Raw genomic sequence first — 26,509 nt, 5'->3', positions numbered from 1 at the left:
CCGTGTCCTTTCCTCCTGACAAGGTGGAAAAGTTTCTGTCAACCCTCGACTCTGATTCTGCAACTGGACCCGACGGCATCAGCCCACGGGTCCTAAAATCCTGCTCTGCTGCTCTATCTCACCCTCTCGCTGTTCTCTTCACCCTCTCTTTTGCTCAAGGTCAACTGCCATCTGCTTGGAAATCAGCCAACATCACCGCTTTGCACAAAAAAGGTGCAAAAACAGATCCTAGCAACTACAGACCAATCAGCCTTCTCCCAATTATCAGCAAAGTCATGGAATCCATCATTGCTTCTGATATGAAATCTTTCCTCTTCTCCAATGGCTTGATCTCTGATCATCAATTTGGTTTCAGACCAGGTCACTCTACTCTGGACATGCTGCTTCTGCTGTCTCAACAATGGATGGAGGTCCTCAATGCCAAACAGGAAATTAGAGCTGTCTCCCTCGACATATCACGTGCCTTCGACACGGTCTGGCACCCCGCTCTGCTCACCAAACTCTCCTCCTTTGGTATCCATGGAAATCTCCACGCATGGCTGGCGGACTTCCTCTCTAGTCGTCGTCAACGTGTGGCCCTGAATGGGTTTCTCTCATCTCCTCTTCCTGTTCAGGCTGGAGTTCCCCAAGGCAGTGTTCTGGGCCCCGTGCTTTTTCTGGTCTTCATCAATGATCTCTCTGACTCTCTCGAAAATCCTCTCTATCTCTTTGCTGATGACTCCACTCTCTGCCGCTCCATTCCTCTTCCCTCAGATCGGCAGTCTGCTGCCTCCTCACTCTCTGAAGACCTGGACAAAATCACAGACTGGTCAAACAAGTGGAACATGTCTTTCAATCCTGACAAATCTCACACTCTTACTATGTCTCTCCGAAAAGATCGACTGGACAACCCTCCCATCTACTTTCTCAACAATCCTCTCCAAGAAGTTCTGTCGCTCAAGATTTTGGGTCTCACTATCTGCCATGATCTTTCTTGGGAAAACCACATTTCCAAGCTGGCCTCCAAAGCCAGTCGCCGACTGGGCATCCTCCGTCGTGCGAAGTCCTTCCTCGGCACACCTGAGCTCCTCACCACATACAAGGCTTTCATCCGCAGCTCAATGGAATACTGTTCTCCCCTATGGGCCGGTGCTCCTGCCTCACACCTAGCTCGGCTTCACGCTGTTGAAACCAAAGCTTTCAGAATTATTGGAATCTCCCGCGATGAAGCTATCTCTGAGGGCCTTTCACTCACTCACCGCAGGCAGGTAGGTGGTCTTTCTGTCTTCTACCGACTCCTCTCCGGCCTTGCACCCCCAGCTCTCTCTGTGCTCTGTCCCCCAAATATTCCTACAGGTCGCACAAGATCTGCCAGCAACCCTCTGATGGTTAAACTGCCGAAATCTCGGCTCTCCGCTCACCTTCACTCTTTCATTCCTCTTTTCTCCCGCCTCTGGAACAAACTCCCTCACTCCCTTCAATCCCACTCCTCCCTCCAGGTCTTTAAAACAGCTGTTCACCACCATCTCTTATCTTCCCCCATCCAAAACCTTGATCTTTTCTACCCCCGCTAATTCACCCCAGATCCACCTTGTTTGAAATTCCAACTTCTTTCCTGGAAGTCCTGGCAGTGTCCATATGTTTTATACCTCTCCCACTGCCCCCTTCCCACGCCCCCCCCCCCCCCCAAAGCCCTCGCCCTCTCTCAGATCTCTCGATGTCTCCATGTCTCTCGGTCCCTGCTCTCAAATGTTGTGTTTGTGTCCTTCCCCCTCTCTCCCCATCTTGTCTACCGCTCCCTATGTTATATGTTTTATGTGTCGGTTTGTCTTTCTGTGTGATTAATGTTCGCTCTTTCACGAGCCTCGATATTGTATACAAAAAAAAAAAAAAAAAAAAAAAAAAAAAAAAAACTGTGTGTTTTGTGCTTGTATAATTATTTGAGACTTCCTGTTAGTTGGTACAAGTTGACATCGAGTCCATTAGTATAATTTGAGACATCTGGTTCATTGGTATTATTAGAGATTCGCTCCTTGTTGTACACCGCTCCTTTCCTATGCCATCTCCATGCACTGCATGACGTCATTGCCGGGCACCAAAGGGGACTCGGCAATGACGCAGGCTGAAAGGGAGTACTCAGTTTTCACTCCGGTTGTTTGTTTTCTTGTTGTGCGCCGCTCCTTTCCTATGCCATCTCCAGACGATGCATAACGTCATTACCGGGCACTGAAGGGCTCTCGGCAATGACGCACGCTGAAAGGGAGTACTCAGTTTTCACTCCGGTTGTTTGTTTTCTTGTTGTGCGCCGCTCCTTTCCTATGCCATCTCCAGACGATGCATAACGTCATTACCGGGCACTGAAGGGCTCTCGGCAATGACGCACGCTGAAAGGGAGTACTCAGTTTTCACTCCGGTTGTTTGTTTTCTTGTTGTGCGCCGCTCCTTTCCTATGCCATCTCCAGACGATGCATAACGTCATTACCGGGCACCGAAGGGGGCTCGGCAATGACGCACACTGAACTGGCGTACTCAGTTTTCACTTTGTTTGTTTGTTTTCTTTCTTGTTTTCTTTCTTGTTTTTTTTCTTGTTTTCTTTTTTGTTTTCTTTCTTGTTTTATTTCTTGTTTTCTTGTCTGTTTGTTTGTCGGGGTGATATCCCTGCCCTCCTTTGAGCTGGGAATCTGAAATTTGGGCACAATAGTGAACATGTGCTTTGGCAAAAATGTTATTTTTTGATTAATCAATTAATGGATTAATTACTTAATTATTTTCGATTTATTTATTGCTTATTCAATTTCTTTTTCATCTGGGCAATATCTTGGGCACCTTTTGAGCTAGAAAGCTGATATTTGGACACGACAATGACCAAGTGATTTGACTGTAAAGGACATTTTGTATTTATTGATGAATCAATTATTCGATTAAGGATATGTTGAGGCACTGGAGGATATGGGAGTTATTTATTTCACATGGGGCGGTGTACTTTAAATGTAGCTGTACTTTTATAATATAGATTTCATTTACACTTTCTTTCACTGTTTCTTCCTCGTCATACCTTTTTCAGTTCAATGAGACATGGGAGGAAAACTGCAAAATCTACACTTGTATCGGACACAATAACTTTGAAGTTCACGAAAAGATATGTCCGCCAAACCCTGGGCCAACTTCATGTGACAATGGCCTGACTCCCTCGACCAATTTCACGGATGATGGCTGCTGCAGCTACACCTACTGTGACTGTGAGTTGTGCAGACAACCCAGCTGTGCTGAGACCAGATTTCTTTGATTTGACAAGATTTAGTGATCACTTTCCGATTGCATCTCCTGTTAGATCCCCATTTGGAAACTGTGACATTTATAGACCAGAAAGTGTTCCTTCTGACAGGCAGGGTGGCATCTTGCCAAACAAGGTTTTAAGATGTGACTGATATAGTGAGTTTGTAATTCCCTAAGGTTGAAAAAGAAAAGAAAAAGAGTAATCGTGAAAAAAGAAATCACATAATAATGACTGGGCTTATCTACTTCATGTATCTCAAACACCTAATGTTGACTTTCATGGCTATCTGAACTACTTCCTTCACTCTCCTTTGCAATGGTTTCCTCGTTGTGCAGGCCTTTGCAAGGGTTGGGGAGATCCGCACTACAGCACTTTTGATGGTACGTACTACAGTCACATGGGCAACTGCACATACGTGCTGGTGGAGGAACGCTACACAGACCTTGATTTTGCTGTTTATGTAACCACCTACGACTGTGGCCACGACGTGTCCTGTCCAAGTAGCATCATCGTGGTGTACAATTCTGAGGAGGTAAATGTGACGGTGCCGGACAAAAAGGATCTCGCTGTCAAGCTGGTGAGTCTCCACTTTTGCTTTTGTTACTTCTTTGTACACAGTGTCAAGGCTCATGGAGGAGCTAGAACATTGAATGGACCATGTTCATGAAACGTCACACACCCAACCTATCCACCAAGTTTTATCCGAATCAGTCCATAACTTTTTGAGATATCCTGGTCACAGACAAATGGGCAGACAGGGATGAAAACATAACCTCCGTCTACCTTCGGTGATGGAGGGTAAAAATCAGGTACTTGTGTGCACATCATAAAGATAACTTGGTTGTAAGAGCACAAGAGGAAAGAGATGAAGGGGTGAGGAAGTAGGGAGAGAAGGAAATGTAGGTTGGGGGAAAAGGAGAAAGGGGAAAGGCATGTATGGAGCACGGGCGGGTTGAGGTGTATGTAAGAGGACGTGATTGGTGGAGAGAATAGGGGAGTAGAGATGAGGGAGAGCATGAAGGAAAATAACAGACTTGAAGGGGGTAGGAGGAGGGATGGTGGGAGGGGGTGAAAAAGTATGGAATGGTTATGGAAGTTGGCCGAACAATTTTGAAACATTTATTGAAAAATGGAATTTACGTAATTTGTGCAAACTTTGGTCAAATGATCCAGGTTGTGTAAATGCATCGGAATGCTGGTCTCTGTGAAGGCCGGTGTTGGTCTGCATTGCAGAGAAGATAAACAATGGATTTTGTCAACTACAAATTGATAATGTCAGTATGTTCAACCATTGTGAGGTCATTTCCGGTGACGTTTTTGGCATTTGGCCTTCGTCATGAGAAAGCAGGCTCATTTCAACTTTCAGTTGAAAAAAAAATCCAGGCTGTCATGCGTGAAATGAATATAATAATCGCATCGAAAGTATTTAATTTGATTATTCACAGGAAATGGAAAATGTAATTACATAACAATCATGTGATGTTTTCAGGTGGAGGTTAACGGAACTCAGGTTGCCCTTCCGTACAATGACGCCTTGTTCAAAGTTGGGGCATCTGGTATCCTGATCTACGTGTACGTTCCTGATCTGAATGCCACCGTGCTCTTCAATGGAATGATCTTCCAGATCTACCTTCCACATGAGTTCTTCTACAATAACACCGAGGGCCTGTGTGGTATGGAATTCCTCGTAGTTTTACTGGTCGCACAACCATCAAGTCATTTATCCATTTACCTTACACCATGATGGCTTCTACATATTGATGCAATCGGTGTGTGCTCGATGTGTGCAGGAACCTGCACTCAGAACAAAACCGATGACTGCCTGCTTAGGAATGGGACAGTCGTTGCAGACTGCAATGCCCTGGGTCCAGACTGGGTCACCAACATGACCGACCATTGCACCGAACGCCCGCCAAAGCCAAACCCAGACTGTGAAAGCAGCAAGATCTGTGATATCCTCTATGACCCGTAAGTATGTCCGTTTCCTCCTTTTTTTTCTTTTTCCTCCTTTTTTTTCTCTTTTCCTCCTTTTTCCCCCTTTTTCATACTTTTTTTCTTTTTTTTCCTACTTTTTTTTCTTTTTTCCTCCTTTTTTTTCTTCTTTTTTCCTACTTTTTTTCTTTTTCCTACTTTTTCCCCTTTTTTCCTACTTTTTTCTTTTTTCCTACTTTTTTTTTCTTTTTCCTACTTTTTTCTCTTTTTCCTCCTTTTTTCTTCTTTTTTCCTACTTTTTTTTCTTTTTTCCTCCTTTTTTTCTTTTTCCTACTTTTTTTTCTTTTTTCCTACTTTTTTTTCTTTTTTCATACTTTTTTCTCTTTTTCCTCCTTTTTTTCTTTTTTCCTCCTTTTTTTTTCTTTTTCCTACTTTTTTTTCTTTTTTCATACTTTTTTTTCTTTTTTCATACTTTTTTCCATGGCCTTTTTCATCACTTGCCTTGTATTCCATGAATTATTTGCACATTCATCCAAACAATGCACAATGGGCCACAAGGCCATCATATGCCCTCGGTTCATAATATTACAGATCACTAGATCAACATGGAACATTTTTGGGTTTTAAAAAACAGACTTTCCCTGCCCATGTGTGAACAGAGTGTTCTATCCGTGCATGGAACATATGGACATCTCCATGTACTACAACGCGTGCAAGTACGATGCATGTTACAGCAACAACACGGCCTGCAGCAGTTTGGAGTTGTTGGCGGAACACTGCGCCACCCATGGTTTCTGCGTCGACTGGAGAGACCTTGCCAATGGGACCTGCGGTGAGTTGTTGTCTGAAACATAGTGGCAGGAAAGCACACGCGAGAGTGCGATGATGTCACATAGAGTCAAAAACTGGTCGAGTTGTCATAAAAGTAAAAAGTTGAATCATTACTTTGAGATTGATTCTGACGATAGCTGTGACAAGTTAAATTTTTGGTAGTTTGCCATTTTGTTTTTGGTTGTTGACTTTAAAAAACATGTGCAATTAACGCTTCAGTGACCTGTAATTGCTATTATCTTTATAGATTATCCATGCCCATCAAACATGGACCATCGGCCATGCCCTCCTGATCCCGAGTACTGCGTTTTATCATCAGAAAGGTTTGTACTGTCTGCCACGCGGTGTGCGCCAGCAAGGCCTTGGCAGGCCTAGCAAGAGCATGCTGTTTTAACATCGTCAGACGTGCTCATTAGACTGGTTTTTACTAGGTTATCAACATTACTGTTTTGTCCTACAAACAAATTATTTAACAGAATGAGTTGGTGTGTGCTCGATGTTTCATCACAAACTATCCACTACCTATTAGAGTAGAGCTTTCTACAAGATGAGGCTAACACCTCTTTAATTGTTTGTTCTCATTTATTTTTTCTGAAATAAAACTGCTGGATAGGTACTCAATGGCCCAAATTACAGGAACAGAAACACACATTGCGTAAGACAGATATATTCATCATGTGCACGAGGAGGAAGGGGGGAAAATTGTTAAAAGGAGGAAAGGGGGTGTAACAGGAAATAAATAGGAGAGTAGAAGGAGTCTGTGGGGAGAAAGAAAAGGATTAAAGGAGGTTCCGAGGTTACAAGGGTCTGAGGAGGGAAGGAAAAAGTCATTTATGGGTATTATTATGTGATAGATGGCGTGGGAAGATAAACAGGGGTCTCCCATTAGGTGATCGAGGGTACAGAGACAATGTACTGAGAGTGAGGCCACAGTTAGACAAGCAAGACAATGTACTGAGAGTGAGGCCACAGTTAGACAAGCAAGACAATGTACTGAGAGTGAGGCCACAGTTAGACAAGCAAAACAATGTACTGAGAGTGAGGCCACAGTTAGATAAGCAAGACAATGTACTGAGAGCGAGGCCACAGTTAGACAAGCAAGACAATGTACTGAGAGTGAGGCCACAGTTAAACAAGCAAGACAATGTACTGAGAGTGAGGCCACAGTTAGACAAGCAAGACAATGTACTGAGAGCGAGGCCACAGTTAGACAAGCAAGACAATGTACTGAGAGTGAGGCCACAGTTAGACAAGCAAGACAATGTACTGAGAGTGAGGCCACAGTTAAACAAGCAAGACAATGTACTGAGAGTGAGGCCACAGTTAGACAAGCAAGACAATGTACTGACAGTGAGGCCACAGTTCGACAAGCAAGACAATGTACTGACAGCGAGGCCACAGTTAGACAAGCAAGACAATGTACTGAGAGTGAGGCCACAGTTAGACAAGCAAGACAATGTACTGAGAGTGAGGCCACAGTTAGACAAGCAAAAAATGTACTGAGAGTGAGGCCACAGTTAGACAAGCAAGACAATGTACTGAGAGCGAGGCCACAGTTAGACAAGCAAGACAATGTACTGAGAGTGAGGCCACAGTTAAACAAGCAAGACAATGTACTGAGAGTGAGGCCACAGTTAGACAAGCAAGACAATGTACTGACAGTGAGGCCATAGTTAGACAAGCAAGACAATGTACTGACAGCGAGGCCACAGTTAGACAAGCAAGACAATGTACTGAGAGTGAGGCCACAGTTAGACAAGCAAGACAATGTACTGACAGTGAGGCCATAGTTAGACAAGCAAGACAATGTACTGACAGCGAGGCCATAGTTAGACAAGCAAGACAATGTACTGACAGCGAGGCCACAGTTAGACAAGCGAGTGACAGAGGGTAAAGTAAAGTGACAATGTATCAGGGAAGGTGGGACACCTTTTCTCAAACAACCTCATTTCAAATCACCAATTTGGATTCAGACCAGGTCACTCCACCTTGGACATGCTGATTTTACTCACCTAACGATGGAGCAAGGCCCTCAATGTCAGACATGAGATCAGGGCCGTCTCTGTGGACATAATCTTGTGGTTTTGATTGTCGGACATCCCGGCTTACTCTCCAAACTCTCTGTCTATGGCATCCAGGGCCAACTCCACACACGACTCACTGACTTCCGCTACTCTCGTAGCCAATATAAGGCTCTCAACAGAATCCTTTCATCTCCTCTCCCTATCAAAGTTGGAGTGCCTCAAGGCAGTGTTCTGGGCCCAGTCCTATTCCTAATCTTCATCAACCATCTCTCTGACTCTGCAAAATCCTCTTTATCGATTTGCTCATGACTCCGCCCTCTGTCATGACATCTCTCAACCTTCAGACATGCAGGCGGCATCCTCATCCCTCTCGTCAGACCTTAACAAAATCACAAACTAGTCAAAAACATGGAATTTATCTTTCAATCCTGACAAATCTCACACTCTTACTATATCTCTTTGAAAGGACCGTCTGGAAAATCCTCCGATCCACTTTCTCAAACAATCCTCCTGAGAGGTTGAGTCATTCAAACTTGTGGGTCTCACTATCAGCCATGATCTTTCTTGGTTAAACCACATTTCAAAGTTGGCCTCCAAAGCCAGCCATCAATTGGGCATCCACCGTCATGCAAATGAATCCACACCTGAACTTCTATCCACCTACAAGGCCACAATCTGCAGATTGATGGAGTACTGCTCTCCGCTCTGGGCTGACCCCCCTGGCCTCCCCTCTTGCTCAACTTGACATTATGGAAACCAAAGCCTTCAAGATTATTGGAATCTCCAGCGATGAAGCTTACTCTATGGGCCTATCCCTTCGCCATCGCCGACAGGTCGGTGGTCTCTCTGTCTTCTACCACCTACTTTCTGGCCTTGCGCCCTCTGCTCTCCCCGTGCTTTGTCCCTGCTCCCATGTGTCTGTAGGACTCATACGGTCCACCATCAAGAACCTTCTGGTAAAACTATCTACTAAATCCAGGATCACTGCTCACCTCCACTGATTTGTTTTCCTGCGTGGGGAATGAAATTCCATATCCTCTTTAATGTCATTCCTCCCTCCAGAAGTCCAGTTCTTCAAGACAGCTGTTCATCACCATCTCAGGTTGTCCCCAATCCAAAAACCATGATATTTTCTACCCTCGTCAACCCTCCTCACCCCACTCCAATCCCTCCTCCTTCCATATTTCCAGTTTTCCCTTCTTGGAGTTTCCTTCTGCATCCATCTTGTCCACCCCATGCATCCTCTCCTGCCCCCATTCCTCCCCACACCCACACCATACTCTGTTGTTGGGGTTTCCCCCTCTTTCTGCCATTTCTTTTGCGTGTACTGTTCATTTTGTAATGTTATGTCCTGATCTGTTCAGTGTCGTAGCTCTTCCATGAACCTCGACTATGTATACAAAAAATGAGAGTGATGAAGGGAAGAAACACAGAAACCTGCATGTGCTGGGTTGGGTTAGCGGTTAGGTAGGGTACGTTAATGCGGGCAGAAACGATTGCAGGTATGGTCCGTGGGTGATACGAGTTGGTGTACCACCTGCTTGTAGCCCTGGAGGGAAGAGCGGCGATTGAACTGCCAAGGAAAGATGTTTGAATAAACGGGAGTGAAAGTGTGGAAGTCTGTATGATCGATCTGCAGCAGGGACTCCACACATGTGTACTGATAATTTTCCTCCTTTCGTCTCCACCACTCTCCTATCCACACTTTCCTCTTGCAGATTGTGGCAGACGATGAAAGAAGGGTGCTACTGTCCACCTGGGACCATCGCGTTGAGCCCCAACTATCCAGATATGTGCACAGTCAACTGTTCCTGTGAGATATCACACACAATTCTCTCGATAACCACAGTTTGCTCTCTAGAGGCTCATTAAGAGGGAGTAGATTATTGAACGTCTTTCTTGGATTATTTGTCTGTTTGCTATAACTAAGTGTGTTGTCCTAAAATGGATTTGATTGGTTTTGCAGATTGCATTGACAACCAAGGCTTTCCTGTGCTGGTAAGATGTTCAAATTGTGCTTCCAGTTTACACGTTTTCTCCTGTTGGCTTAAACAATGTAATGTGGCAAGGTTACACCTCACACATCAACAAAGCATGTTCACACCTCACACATCAACAAAGCATGGTCACACCTCACACATCAACAAAGCATGGTCACACCTCACACATCAACAAAGCATGGTCACACCTCACACATCAACAAAGCAAGGTTACACCTCACACATCAACAAAGCATGGTCACACCTCACACATCAACAAAGCATGGTCACACCTCACACATCAACAAAGCATGGTCACACCTCACACATCAACAAAGCAAGGTTACACCTCACACATCAACAAAGCATGGTCACACCTCACACATCAACAAAGCATGGTCACACCTCACACCTCAACAAAGCATGGTCACACCTCACATATCAACAAAGCATGGTCACACCTCACACATCAACAAAGCATGGTCACACGTCACACATCAACAAAGCATGGTCACACCTCACACATCAACAAAGCATGGTCACACCTCACACATCAACAAAGCATGGTCACACCTCACACATCAACAAAGCAAGGTTACACCTCACACATCAACAAAGCATGGTCACACCTCACACATCAACAAAGCATGGTCACACTTCTCATATCACCAGTGCATGGTGTTACGTGCTCCTCCCAAAACCCCGGTCATGGTGTACCTCCGAGCCCCGAGAGGATTCACGGCAGAAAAATGTGTTATTCTATGTCAAAAATCAATGGTGAAACCACACCAATTGTTACCAACAAACAAATATTGTATTAAGGGCACACAAGAATAACAACACAAAACAATAGTAATCAATTGTACAACCAATATATATTTCCTATGATGCTACCATCAGGTTCGTACAATATTACTCACTGTGCTCCAAGTGAGCGAAAAGAAGAAGATTCCCAATGTCTCTAATCCCGGCTTCAAGGCCAAAGTTGATTCCGGCTTCAAGCCAAAGTCGATCCACTCCAGCGGTCGTCAGAACAATGTCCAATCGAGACCAGAATCCCGTTGGGTTGGCAGTTACAGTCCTGCTGCCAAAGCTGCGCAAAGGCGCCCTCAAGGCGACTGGGAAATCACACCTTCGGGTATGGACGTTTCACGGCTCCAAATCGGTGACACGCAGATTTTCCACTCAAAAGCCACGTTACACACACACACACACACACACACACACACACACACACACACACACACACACCAGATCAACGTCTGAATGCGGTGAAAATGATCGAAGCGAGATGAAACCTTGAGCGAAGCGCAAGTCCTGCGCGAGTTAAAAATGGCCGACGGCCCGTTCTCGAGGTGTAACGGCACTCCAACGATTCTCTTCGGAATCGACCGCAAAACCTGACACGCAGGTTGATCTGTCACAGCGATAACAACTCTGTCGCAGGAATCCCTTTCCTGGGAAACCCAAAGTTCACTCGTGACTTTCGTTCGCCAATCGTTCGCTCCAGACCTCGAAGCAACTCGGCTTCTTCCCCGACTCACTCGCTCCGCCTTCGTCTCCTCCTCTTCCTCTTCCTCGTCGTCCGATTCCGGTTTCATTTAAAACATTAACTTTTTTACCTTTTGAAAATAGTAATATCTATTTCCCTTAAACAACAACAATAATAGTACATGGAATCAAAAATGTTTACATTGGATGAAAACCACAGCAACGGAAGTGACGAATCCGTAACAATGGTCACACCTCTCATATCACCAGTGCATGGTCACATCTCTCATATCACCAGTGCATGGTCACACCTCTCCTATCACCAGTGCATAGTCACATCTCTAATATCACCAGTGCATGGTCACACCTCTCATATCACCAGTGCATGGTCACACCTCTCATGTCACCAGTGCATGGTCACACCTCTCCCACATGGCCGATAGTCATTCCTCCAGTACAAATATTTAATTACCCCTTCATCATTTTCCCAGGAGTGTACTGTAGTTGAAAGATATTGTTTAAACTCATGTACATTTAATAATTTCATAAAAGAAACCTACAATCTAGAAAGAACCTTCATTTCAAATGAAGCAGGAATTTCACCGCTGTCTAGTTAATGGCAGCAGTTCTGGCAATCAGACTACTTATGTAAATGAAACTGACACTACTCCTTACATCAGCCTGGCGACACATGGGAGGAAGGCTGCATGGTGTACACCTGCACGGATGATGGTACGGTGGAGAAAAAACACAAGCGATGTCCACCCAATCCCGGCCCGACAAAATGCGCCAACGGACTTTCTCCTTCCACCAACGTCACAGACGATGGCTGCTGTAGCTACACCTACTGTGATTGTGAGTCCTATCACCGGAGATGTTTACAGAGTTCACTCTTTGCTTGCACTATGGTGTACAAATACCTGGTTCACATATGCATCCCATTTTAACACGACTGAAACAATCCTATTATCCTTCATCTGCTGTACCAGGTGTGTAGCAATATTATGAACAATCACAATCCGACAAAATATCTAATGGGATCTGATAACAGATTACAGGTTTGAATGTTTATGTCGCTCCTTACCTGTGGACATTAGATGGATTCCTTCAACATTATGAGTCGGAGTAGTTTCATTCGACGTGTTCAATGCATGAGGCTTAGTCTGCCTTGGGTCCACCTTATGCTTACCTTGTTCAATGCAGCCCTTTACGCTCGGTGGGAGAAATTATTAGCCCTCGTTGGACTTAGTACGAAACGGGGCCGATGGATTGGGTCTCATCCGTCCGTCCGTCTGTCCGCACCCATACCTCGGAGATGTATGGACTGATTATGTTTGTACTTGGCACAAAGACAACACATGATGTTGTCTTTGTCATCACCGTGCACATCATTTTGTTTCGCGATGTGATCAAAGATGGCCGACTGGCGGCCATTTTAGTTGCAGAAAACCTGTTGTTGAACACGTCCTGAACCATTTCTCGGACATGCATTTACCGATCCTATTCAAACTTGGCACACAGATAATGAATGATGGCTTACCATACATATGCATGTCATTTTGTTTCGAGATCAGATCCAAGATGGCCGACTGGTGGCCATTTTGTGACTTAAATGTGTCCCCAACTATTACTCGGACGTGCATGGTCCAATTTTGTTCAAACTTTGCACAAAGACAACACATGAGAGTATACACATGTGCAGAAGATTTTGTTTTATAACCCGCCCAAAGATGGCCGACTGGCGGCCTTTAACTCTGAAAGCGAAATTACTAAAACCACGGAGGCCATGACATTTTATAGGTTTTTCTCCTTGTTTACACTTGTTCTGGATGATCACTTGTCATAAAATCCTTGGACCAGGCCTTTTCCTGGTTTATATTGACTATCAACGGTACCCGCCCTACGGGCGGGGCTTCAATTGGGAGGCCCAAATGAAAAGGCAAAATATCAGAAATTGAAGGCTTTTTTTTATTTTAAACGATTCATATAAATATCCGTTGAATCATATCACACGCAAATCATCAAAATCGAAACAGTACATGGCGCCAATTTTGAAAAAAGATTGAATTCTGCAAAACGGAAGCGGCCGCTACACGTCTTTGTCAGTTGCACGTTTATGTGTGAAGAGTGCGCGCCGAATCTGTAACACGGAAGCGGCTACTACACCTGTTTCTCAGTTGCTTTGCACACGCTGCCGTGTTACTTCGGAGCCACACGTTTATACAGGAAGAGTTCGTCAGGAGTCGATCTACTCTCTCCTGGTACGTAGAATAAACTATTTGTAGAATTTCAACAAAAGCCACATCACTGTTGATATCGGTAAATATTATTCCATCGTGTTTGGAAAAACTGGAAAATTGGAAAACTTGGAAAACTTGGAAAAATAATATAGCCTATTTTACTCCCAGGGGTCCCAGGAATACCCACCCAAAATATCGTTGCGATCGGTTGAGCCGTTTTTGCGGTACCTTCGAACGGACGGACAGACATTTGGTGAATTATAGTAAGATTGTCTTTCACTCTTTCTATCAACTTGGAAACCACTTCAATACCACTTGATGTTGCGAAGACTGCCGGGTCATCCCGAACTGCTGATATTGAAAAGATAGGAAAGCTTGTGGTGAACTACCAGAAACATTTTTTTCAACTATTATAAGTCTTAAACCCCCACTCTTGAGGGCCAACTTTGCAAATACCTGCATTGTCTTTTTGTCAGATCAACTTCTGTTTCTCGATAAAAATCTTCACCGAGCTTTTGAATCGACATGAAAATCAAACAGAATCGAGTGATGTTTTGTTCATACCTTTTCTGTCCAGGTGTGTGCATGGGTTGGGGAGACCCACATTACAGCACCTTTGATGGCACGTACTACAGTCACATGGGTAACTGCACGTACGTGCTGGTGGAGGAGCGATACGTTGAGCTGGACTTTGCCGTGTACGTAACCAACTACGATTGTGGCCGAGACGTGTCCTGTCCAAGTAGCATCATCGTGGTGTACAAATCTGAGGAGGTGAATGTGACGGTGCCGGACAAGAACGATCTCGCCACCAAGTTGGTGAGTCTGCATCGGTACAATGGTTTATGGGAACTGCACAGCAAGAATTGCTCATGTTTGAAAGAGAATGACACGTGGTTTGCAGGCTGGAGATAGAGAGATACTACAAGCTAATTTGGGGGAAAAGCCAATGCAATAATAGGTACAGATATAGGTAGTTGCACATTTTACACATAGTAGAGTTACACCTCTACCAGCTGCAAATGAATACTCTTTGTGTGAAGTACTTAAGTGTAAACGTTAACTCTTCTGCTGCTTGCATTCCAATTGGCTCGGTTTCTACACTTGCGCTATACTCGCATCTTAGTAGTAATATAACCAAGGGGATGAATTTGTCATGGAATCCCAGCCCAATATGGAGTTGTTATATGATGATTGCATATACTATGGTTGAGATAAATCACTTGTGCACCTTAAACATCTTGAGTGTGTCACTTTTGACCTGCACGTCAATAATCACCAGTTTCCCGTCCCTCGAGGCAAAAATGTCTGGTTTTTGGATTCCCGTGTAAGTCGGGGACCCTAGGTTCTTCAACTGCCCCATGTAACATGGCCGTAATTTTATCCACATGGGATACACATAATATGCTGCTCTGTTGTCCAAATGCTAAATTGTTTTCCTAATATACAAAGGCACTGCATGAATGGCATAGCTGCAAACCAATAGCGATGCAACCAGCACGCACTGCACAGGATTAGATGGCTGGATTGATGGACGTATTATCCATGTACCACAACATAACCGTTTCTCCACACAGGTCACAGTGAATGGCAGAGTTGTGAGACTGCCCTACTACGGTTTAGGTCTGTTCGTTCAGAAATACTACGTGGATGTGATTGTCACAGTGCCGGATCTGAATGCCACCGTGCAATTTGATGGGATCACCTTCACAATCTACCTTCCTCATGAGTACTTCTTCAACAACACACAGGGACAGTGTGGTATGGTGGATTGCACATCATCCCAGATATACTCGTGTACTTTTATCTTAACACAGGGTTGATATACACCTGTAAGTTGTCACTTGTTATGTACAGCACCTTCAGAAAGTATTCACACCCCTTGACTTTTTCACATTTTGTTGTGTTACAGCCTGAATTTAAAATGGATTAAAATGAGATTTTTTTGTCACTGATTTACACAAAATACCCCATAATGTCAAAGTGGAATTTTGTTTTTCGAATCTTTACGAATCAATTAAAATTGAAAAGCTGAAATGTCATGAGTCAATAAGTATTCAACCCCTTTGCTATGGCACTCCAAATTGAGCTCAGGTCTGTCCAATTTCCTTTCATTATCCTTGAGATGTCTCTACAACTTGATTGGAGTTCACCTGTGGCCAATTCAATTGATTGGGCATGATTTGGAAACAAACACACCTTTCTACACAAGGTCCCACAGTTGATAGTGCAGAAACTCTACCATGAATGGGATACAATTGTGAGGGATGAGTTCCTTGGCTGAAATGTGAGAACCTGCCGGAAGAATAACAGTCTCTGCAGCACATCACAAATCTAGGCTTTATGTGAGAGTAGCCAGACGGAAGCCACTCCTGAGAAAAAGGCACATGACAGCACATCTGGAGTTTGCAAAAATGCACGTGAGAGACTGAGAGCATGAGGAAAAATATTTTGTGGTCTGATGAGATGAAAATGGAACTCTTTGGCCTGAATGCAAAACGTTACGTTTGGTGGAAACAGAGTACAACTCATCACTCATCTAACAGCATCTTTACTGTGGCAGCATCATGCTATGGGGATGCTTTTCAGTGACAGGGACTGGGAGACTTGTAAGGATAGAGGGAACAATGAATGGAGCCATATACAGGCAAACCCTTAAGGATAACCTGCTTCAGAGTGCAAACGACCTTAGACTGCGGTGAAGATTTACGTTTCAACAGGACAATGACCCCAAGCATACAGCCAAAGCAACACAAAATGGCTTCAGAACAAGAACGCAAAAGTCCTTGAGTGGCCCAGCCAAAGCCCAGACGTGAATCCCATTGAGAATCTGTGGAAAGACCTGAGAGATTGCTGTTCACCAACACTCCTCATCAAACTTGACAGAGCTTGAACAAATCTGCAAGGAAGAATGGGAGAAACTCCTCAAATCCAGATATGCAAAGCTGTTACAGACATACCCAAGAAGACTTGAAGCTGTAATCGCTGCCAAATGCGCTTCTATGAAGTATTGACTCAGGGAGTTGAATACTGATGGAAATTAGATATTTCTGTATTTTATGTTTAATTATATTGTAAACATTTTCAAAAACATGTTTTCACTTTTCATTATGGGGTATTATGTCGAGACTCCACTCTCTGCCACTGCATATCTCATCCCTCAAATCGGCAGTCTGCAGCCTGTTCACTCTCTGCAGACCTGGACAATATCACAAACTGGTCAAACAAGTGGAACATGTCGTTGAATCCTGACAAATCTCACACTCTCACGATGTCTCTCCGAAAAGACCATCTGGACAACCCTCACATCTACTTTCTGAACAATCCTCTTGAAGAAGTTCTGTCACTCAAGCTTTTGGGTCTCACTATCTGCCATGATCTTTCCTGGGAAAACCACATTTCCAAGCTGGCCTCCAAAGCCAGTCGCCGACTGGGCATCCTCCGTCATGCGAAGTCCTTTCTGGGCACTTCCGAGCTCCTCACCACATACAAGGCTTTCATCCACAGCTCAATGGAATACTTCTCTCCCCTGTGGGCTGGGGCTCCTGTCTCACACCTAGCTAGGCTTCACACGGTTGAAACCAAAGCTTTTAGAATCATTGGAATCTCCTGCGATGAAGCTGATTATGAGGGCCTTTCACTCTCTCACCGCAGGCAGGTTGGTGGTCTTTCTGTCTTCTACGGACTCCTCTCCGGCCTAACTCCCCCTGCTCTGTCTGTGCGTTGCCCCCCAAATATTCCTGCAGGATGCACAAGATCTGCCAGCAACCCTCTTCTGGTGAAACTGCCAAAATCAAGACTCTCTGCTCACCTTCACTCTTTCATTCCTCTTTTTCCCCACCTCTGGAACAAACTCACACTCTCTCTTCAACCCCTCTCCTCCCTCCAGGTCTTTAAAACAGCTGTTCATCATCATCTCTTATCTTCCCCCATCCAAAACCTTGATCTTTTCTATCCCCGTTAAAACACCCCAAATCTGCCTCTTTCAATCCCCAACTTCTTTCCTGAAATTACTAGTTGTGTTCATTTACTTTATACCATGTACCCCAGCCCTCCCCCTTCCACAGATCTATCGACGTCCTTGTTCTCTTACTGTTGTTGTGCTTGTGTGCTTCCCTCTCTCTCCCCCTCTTGTCTCCCGCTCCCTTCATTGTGTGTTTTATGTGTCTATGCATGTTTTCATGTTCAATGTGTTTCCTCTTACACGAGCCTTGATTCTGTATTTAAAAAAAAAAAAAAAAGATCAGTGAAAAACAAATCTCTATTTCATCCATTTTAATTTCAGGCTGTAACACAACAAAATGTGAAAAAGTCAAGGGGTGTGACTTTCTGAAGGACCTGTACATATTGAAAATGACAGTGACAACGCTCTGGCTTGATAGATACTATGCACAGTAATGAAGAGAGATTCAGGACTTATAATACAAGTTCCCTTCCAAGGAACTTCACAACAGGAGGAGATCATTAGGTCCATCAAGCCTGCACTTTGGTTGCCAACATATGGTTATTTGTCTGTGTTGTATCCTTTCTAAATGCTCAGTGTCAAGGAAGGAAGTAACACATACCATTTTTATGTCTTTAGTTTGACTCGGGTGGGGTCAGGTTTTAATCACCAACCTCCCAGACTCGGAGCATACACTATAACCTTTACACCACTGAGTCTTGACTGGGTCAGGGGTAGAGGGAGGAGGTTTTGTTGGAAGTCTCATTAAAAAACTGAAAGGCTACCTGAGTGATCGAGCTAAGCTGCTGTGTGCTTGATGTGTGCAGGAACTTGTACGCAGAACAAAACTGATGACTGCCTGCTCAGGAATGGGACAGTCGTTGCAGACTGCAATGCCTTGGGTCCAGACTGGGTCATCAACAAGACCGACCATTGCACGGAACGCCCACCAAAGCCAAATCCAGACTGTGATGAGAGCAAGATTTGTGACATCATGTACGACACGTAAGTATGGCCTTTTCCTTCCGGGGTCTTCATTAGTGTTGCCAACCTAACTGATCCTACTTATGCCTCACCATGACCACCATGTCGGATGTGCTAAGTCAGTTTTCCCTTATCCAGTCTTTGCTTTAATTTTTGTTTTTGATATTGATCTAAGGCCCATGGAGGAGCTTCTACATAAATAACCTGAAATGAATGAAAAATGAATGATCGTTTTAAGGCCATTTTCCCCACTAGAGCGGGGGTTAGCCTTGCGGGCCCCATGACAATCATGGTTCCCTGTTTGAGGCAATGTTTTTATGGCCGGATGCCCTTCCTGGCGCCAACCCTTGGTCGCCTCTTACGATGCGCAGGGATACGGTGTACCTATTCTAAACCGGGGTACACACCGGGATCATTCATCCCAGCGAGCTGGTACTCAATTTGCCGACCTCGGAAGGATGACAGGCTCAGTCAACCCCCCTGTTGTTAATTTAGCGATCGACCGGGATTCGAACCCAGAATCCTAGGATCCCAAGCTGGCACCCTAACCGCTAAGCCGACACCAGGCTATAACAGACAATAATAGGCATCAATGTACTTTTGCATGAGTTACAAGGTCAAAGCCTTCAATAAATAAATTAATTTATTATTTGGGGTTGAAACCTACGTTCGGAATGTGAGAGCAATCAGTTGAGATGGGAATGCTAAGAAGGCCAATTCAAAGCTGTGAGATTTCATGAAAGTCTTACTGTCTCTAAAAATCTTGGTGTTGGCTTAACGGTTAGGGTGGCTGGCTTAAGATCTTAGTGGTCCTGAGTTTTAGTCCGCCGTGCCGTTTACATAATACCAGGTAGGTTCACTTACCCTGTCATCTTTTCGAGGTTGGCAAAATGCATACCAGCTTACTGGGAAGAATGAGCCATTCAAGCATCGTGTATTGGATTGGCGACCCGTCCATGATTGTGCCCCCCTAGCCAAGGAAAACCACCCCCCCCTAGCCAAGGAACGACTGTCTCTCTTTGGAATCATCGTATATCATTGTAACCAACATCCTTGCATGGAACAACTGTTGCCATCTCACGGAGGGACGGCACATCCGGGGTGAAATATTGTCTGTCACATATATTACCGTATCTCTGTGGAACCACCACCCCTCCCTGGAAGTATTGCTGTTGCTCCATGGAGGACGTTCCACAGTACCTTCAAGAAGCACATGCCAATTGAAAATCTGCTAATGCAAAATCCCCTCGAAAAGATTTTCATGAGGCAGAAAATGCCACATTTACCTTTTCCTGGTGCATTCTCCCAATTACTCTAGTAGCTCATGGTGGTTGAGTATGCACTTTATTGTACAGACCTAAACTCTTCAGGAATCCACTAATTGAAGGTCCAGGAACAATATTTGGTTGGTAACACATTTGCCACTGACGGCGAAATAGCTGAAATGGCCATACCCCTTTTTGGGCCACGCCCCCTTTTTGCCGTGACTGTATCTACAGAACCGTTGGACCTAGGAGGTTGCCCGACCACTCAAAATTTGCGCAATGGCCACATTATGGGGGGTCAGTAATACATTTTCATATCCAAAAGTCAATGGTTTTTAAGATAATTGCCAAAAACCGATTTCAACATGTTACGAACTACAATTGTATGATACCACCAAGGCCACAACATTATATGACACTTATACCTTTTGCATCATCCTATTTTGGAATTTACTTATTTGGATTTCTACACTTTTCGCCTTTACTACAGCCACAAAACGTGACACATTTAATGTTCCTGTCTCTGCAAGTGCACGTTTTGGTACTCATACATGCTCTTGGGCATTTGCATGGAGGAGGCAGGTCATCGGGCCTGCACGATACTGGCAGTATCACTGGTGTTATGCCAACGTCCGTTGCTTCATACCCATACTGGAGTGGATCTGGTTTGGTGACGGCAGGAGTTGGGGCTTGCAACCACATCTTACACTGAAGAAATGCTCGCTTTATGTGTTCTCGTAGCGTTGATGAACAGCACACAAGCTGGTTGAAGTCCAGTTCTTTCTTGGAGTTGTGGTACTGCTCCCATCGATATTCATCGAAAGTGGAACAGTCGGTCTTCTTTAATCCAGACACAAGGAACTTTTCAGCATTGCTTGTTATCTGTGGTGACAGTTCTTCTACACCAAACCCTTCCAGTAGGGAGAGATCGATGGATGCTTTCAGGCCAGACAGCTTTGGACCCACCTTGCTGGTACTGTCGCAACCGCTGAGAGCATGAATGGCTGGGAGACACGACACCAAACCGTTGTCCAGTTGATCAACCAACATGTGGACTGGTACAGTTTTCTTTGTTTTCCGGTTACCAAGCTTCACGTACAGCTTTTGTAGTTGCCAGGTTGTGTTGAAGTGGAAGATGAGGTTGACAAAGACATCTGTGTCAGGCGAGTCGACCAAGACTGATTGAACCCCGTGTTTCACAACACCATCATTAATATGGAACATGATTCTGTCGTCGGCTTCTTCTTGGTTGCTTGAGAGCTCTGCGATCTGTGTTTCAGTGCCAGCTAACAGTTTCCTGCATTCACCCCCATATACTCCTCCAAAGAATATTTCCTTGTCCGACTCGACATTCTGCAGCATCCACTTGAAGACATACTCCTGCAACCGAACTTTGTTCAACATTGAGCTCCAGAACATATCAAGATCGACAGGGAGTTTCTGATTGTCAGACCCAATGGTGATTGTGATTTGTTCTGAGGAACTTCGCTGTGCCCGTTCCATTTGCTTGATTGATGATTTTTGATAAACATCAAAAATAATGTCTATTCTTGTGGACACGGAGCCTGTAGCAAGAATCCTGTTGGAAAGACTCTCAGCCAATTCCCCGAATGTGTGAAGGCCCATCTTTTTCATCGGTAGTTTACGCACAAGTGCCATGAAGTCCACTATTGTCATCTGAGCGTCACTCTTTACATTCCTCGTCTCCTGTGGAAGGCGACTGACAAGTTCCCTGGCTAAGGAGGCTTTATCGGGCTTCTTCAATTTGATGCCATCTTTACATTCAGTGGTGAGGAACTGGGATGTGCTGGGCAATTCATACTTCAGGAGTTCTAGCATGCTGTACCCTCTTTCTCTAGCATAGTCAATGTACCTAACCGTTTCCGCTGCATCCTTTTTCGCCATCGATTTCTTCGCTGTGAACGGAGTAGAAGTACGTTTCACGAAAACAGTCTTGCGGTTGGTAGGGATTGTATCATGTAGGTGCTTCTCCTTATCCTGAAATCTGGTCTCAACAAACTCTTCATAACTCTTCTCACCAATTTCCAGGCATTCAAGTAATCCGTCGACAACCTCCTGGGGAATGTCAGCTCCAGTAGAGATGTTCTGAAGTCTGATTCCAGCGTCGAACGGATTGTTGATGGATTTTATGTAATCCAGAAGGGCCTTTGCACGAACATGGCCAATCTTCGTAGAACTTGGATTGAACTCATGGTGTAGGCTCAGCTCACTGTCATCTTTGTCTCCCAAGTTGCACCATTCCAGCAGCTGTGCCACATGAAGATCTTTCTCATGCTTTAGGAGATTCCATAAGGCTACTGCTTCTTTCTGTCTGGTCATCCCAATGATACCTCCAGCAACCTTGGCGGGTTTATTGTAACACTTCTCGAGTGCCATGTCAAATCCTACTGCACTGCCTTGTCGGGTAGTGTGGTACATCACCCATCCACCATCTGTAAAGCATCTGTAGATACCCGGGAACTTCCTTTGTAGGTCCAGGCAATCTTCAAGGAACAGCGTACCCCATCTGCTATAGTTTGTCCGGCCAAACCCGAAGAACAAAGGCATGCACCTCCGCAAAGCTGAAACGAAAAGATGCCAATCGCCTTGCCGAATAGAGTGTCAGATCTCTCAGGATAGGATACAGCTCATCCAGAAACAAGCTCCAGTACCTCACATTCTCAGTACAGGCCGTTTCTTTCCATTCTGTGAAAGACTTCTTCAAGTCTGCGTGTAAGATCTTGCTTTCTTCCCAAATCTCTCTGAACTCTGCACGGTCAACATCTAAAGCCTGCTGCATCTTAGTTTCCATGGTCTCTATTTGCTGGTCTAATTCACAACTAGTACTGTCCTGGTCAGGTTGAAACTTCTCAAACATAAGAACTGTCATCACCTCTGCATCTACGAACGCATCTACGAACATCTACGAACAATGCTGCTCGGTTGGACTCCGATATGCGATACAACACCCGGTTCCTATTACCACTACTCTCTCTTGCTCTGTCACAGATTACACACTTCCTTTCTACGTCTTTGCTACCGGAACTCTTTCGTCTTTTGGGGGCCTTATATCTGTCACTGCTTTCTCCCTCTTCAACCTCCATAGGTTCTGGCTCACTATTGGTTTTTACTGATCTCTTCGACTTCAGAATGTAAGTGGAATAACAGGCTTTTGGCTTTTGATGGTACTTGAATGTGTTGCTGCACATGTTTATTCTTGAGATGACGAAAGAATCATCCAATTGTTGTGCTGCCATCCGGATTTTGGCACGACCATCATCAGTTCCTGAAAAAAGTTTCAGCATGAGTAAAATCTATATGGCCAACTGCTGATCTTGTAGCACTTCATGTATATACATACAATTCACATAAAACTTGTAAACTGAATCCAAACTGGAGATTATGGTAAAATTTACCTGTTAACGTTTTCCCTGATGCAGTGTTGCATATAACGCATACAGTCCCATCGTAAACTGCTTCGTCTGCTGGGCTTGATAACACTGAAGTTTCCTGTACAAAATATTTTTGATTAATTAATGATATGGAACAAATATTGTTTCAGATTGATTTAATGTGCATATAATAAATGCAACTATTATTTAAAAACTTACCATGTTTTAGTCACAGCAAGCAGGGATCGAAAGTAGAATTACTTGCCATCAGAGAACACTTTAACACTTCACCTAAACACCTTCACCTAAGAACAGAGGAGAAAGAGTTAAATTGCCTGTAATCTAGGCCTCTTCGGCCTCTACTTGCTTCTCGGTGCGACGCCATGTTGTTTTATGGGATACCGCTGCCTGCATGCAGGCTCAACGACAAAACACCCATGACCGGAATTTCTAGCCATGTCTAGACTCTAGTCTAGACTCTAGACTAAATTCTAGTCTAGACTCTAGCCTAGACTCTAGTCTTGACTCTAGTCTAGACTCTAGTCTAGTCTAGACTCTTCAGGAATCAAGTAATTGAACAATAGGAACAGGAACAGGAACAATTACGAATAATATTGTAGTTCGTAACATGTTGAAATCGGTTTTTGGCAATTATCTTAAAAACCATTGACTTTTGGATATGAAAATGTATTACTGACCCCCCATAATGTGGCCATTGCGCAAATTTTGAGTGGTCGGGCAACCTCCTAGGTCCAACGGTTCTGTAGATACAGTCACGGCAAAAAAGGGGGCGTGGCCCAAAAAGGGGTGTGGCCATTTCAGCTATTTCGCCGTCAGTGGCAAATGTGTTACCAACCAAATATTGTTCCTGGACCTTCAATTAGTGGATTCCTGAAAAGTTTAGGTCTGTACAATAAAGTGCATACTCAACCACCATGAGCTACTCTAGTAAATCAATCGAAACTTTTTATTCTCTCACTACATCTCCAGCCTTCCCCCTTTATGTTCCAGCTTAAAGGGGAATCCAAATGGCAAAAAAAACCTAACTTCTGAAAACCATTGAAAATCATTAATCAATCATGGTCTAATTTGAAAGGAACATTTTTGAAATTTTTTGACAATCACTAAGTGCCGAGAAAAGCCCAAAAATGTCCATTTTCGCCAGTGACATCATACTCAGAATGCCACCTTGATCCAAATGGCAGCTTATATAGACAAACAGTGTATTTCGAGCTCAGTGTGTATCAGTATCAGTCAGTGTCATCAGTGTCAGGTCATCAGTGTGAGTGTGTATCAGTGTGTAGTCAGAGTGTATTTCGAGTGTGTTTCGAGAGTTTCGATGCCTGGTGTTGGGCTAGCGGCTAGGGTGCCGGCTTAGGATCCTAGGATCCTGGGTTCGAATCCCGGTCGATCGCTGAATTAACGCCAGGGGGGTTGACTCAGCCTGTCATCCTTCCGAGGTCGGCAAATTGAGTACCAGTTCACTGGTAATTCCCTGCTTGTCGTTAAAGGCGGCAAAAAGGGTTGGCGTCAGGAAGGGCATCCGGCCGTAAAACATTGCTTCAAAAAGGGGACCGAAAAACAACAACAACCACGGTTCCCGAAAAAGGCCAACCCCCGCTTGCGGGGAAAAAATGGCCTCTAAAGGTGTTTTTTTTAGTGTATTTCGAGCTCAGATTCCGACACAGCGCGGACATGCCACAGCGTGGACACGACACAGCACAGACACGACACAGCACAGACACGACACAGCACAGACACGACACAGCACGGACATGCCACAGCGTGGACACGACACAGCACAGACACGACACAGCACAGACACGACACAGCACGGCCATGACACAGCACGGCCACGACACAGCACAGACACGACACAGCACCGACAGGACACAGCACCGACAGGACACAGCACCGACAGGACACAGCACCGACAGGACACAGCACGAACAGGACACAGCATGGATAAGACACTGCACAGACACAGCACGACGCCGCCCACACCGACAAAATGGCCAACTAATGCTTTGTCCCACGGTCGTGTCCATGTCATGTCTCTGTGCCATGTCGTGCCCCACCATCGTGTCCGTGATTTGCTGTGTCCTGCCGTGCCGTGTGTACGTGCTGTGTTGTCCTGTGTTGATGTGCAGCCCCAGTGGTGGAGGTCAGCGGTGCTAGGAGGTAGGGTGTTGTGGGGTGGTGGAGAGCTGAGATTGGTTACCTGCAAGCCAACACAGGTGTTTGATTCACTGCTCAAATCGCCCGTTTACATGTGCTGTTAACTGGGTAGCGATGGTCTTACAGTTTCGAGCGACGGCTGTTTCTTCAGCTTAATCGTGGGGATGGCATCCTCTCTCAATCGTAGTGGATAACCACAAGATCGAGTCATCTCTGTTGTTTCATAACAATTCTCTGTAAAATGTTCCGAGCACGAAAGCAAACATTTTGTAGGCCCGATCCACACTCGGGTATTTAAAACCAAACCTCTTCCAATTTCTGGCAAACGTAGGGTCTTTCGGCCATTGGTGCAGCATGAAACCATCTCCCATTTGTATTACTACAACCACCAGACACATCTACCTGGCATATTTGTGGAAAATCTAAAACTATTCGCCATTTGAGTTAAATCGTACCACAATGTAACCTGTAGACAATACGAAAATGGCGATCGACTTCTGAGTATGACGTTACGACTAAGCATGATGGAGAAGAAGTTTTCGACTTTTAATTGCAAAATTACCTACTTTATAAATGGCAAATCGTAAAAGACACATCATATCTATTTGTAGGGTATCGAGGGATAGATTAGCGTCGATGTGGTCGGATCGCTTGGGTTCCCCTTTAAAAACAGCATATTTGATATCCAATTTGAGTCAACTAGCAACGGTACCCGCCCTAGGGGCGGGCTACAATTGGGAGGCCCAAATGAAAAGGCAAAATATCAGATATTGAAGGCTTTTTTTTATTTTAAACGATTTATATAAACATCTGCTAAATCATATCACACGCAAATCATCGAATATTGGGAAATATTGTTCCACCGTGTTTGGAAAAACTGGAAAATTGGAAATTGGAAAATTGGGAAAACAATATAGCCTATTTTACTCCAGGGGGTCCCAGGATTACCCACCCAAAATTTATTCGCGATCGGTTCAGCCGTTTTTGCGGTACC

The 26,509-nt window shown here is 44.6% G+C and overlaps 1 protein-coding gene across 1 annotated transcript in view; it reads left to right on the top strand.

The window, feature by feature from the left end:
* The window catches only part of LOC137433090 (uncharacterized), a 163,959-nt gene that overhangs the window by 105,698 nt on the left and 31,752 nt on the right, over positions 1-26,509 (top strand). Inside the window, exons 35-46 of the mRNA XM_068125545.2 lie at positions 3,044-3,218; positions 3,592-3,833; positions 4,746-4,929; positions 5,047-5,224; positions 5,848-6,020; positions 6,267-6,342; positions 9,762-9,856; positions 10,010-10,041; positions 12,194-12,368; positions 14,331-14,572; positions 15,331-15,514; positions 18,524-18,701. Of these exons, the coding sequence (XP_067981646.2) occupies positions 3,044-3,218; positions 3,592-3,833; positions 4,746-4,929; positions 5,047-5,224; positions 5,848-6,020; positions 6,267-6,342; positions 9,762-9,856; positions 10,010-10,041; positions 12,194-12,368; positions 14,331-14,572; positions 15,331-15,514; positions 18,524-18,701 (1,934 nt within the window). The remainder of the gene's footprint in view (positions 1-3,043; positions 3,219-3,591; positions 3,834-4,745; positions 4,930-5,046; positions 5,225-5,847; positions 6,021-6,266; positions 6,343-9,761; positions 9,857-10,009; positions 10,042-12,193; positions 12,369-14,330; positions 14,573-15,330; positions 15,515-18,523; positions 18,702-26,509) is intronic.

The sequence above is a fragment of the Myxine glutinosa genome, chromosome 8 (assembly GCF_964187855.1).
Source record: "Myxine glutinosa chromosome 8, kmMyxGlut1.1, whole genome shotgun sequence".
NCBI lineage: Eukaryota > Metazoa > Chordata > Myxini > Myxiniformes > Myxinidae > Myxine > Myxine glutinosa.
This window is presented reverse-complemented; position numbering and strand designations above follow the sequence as displayed.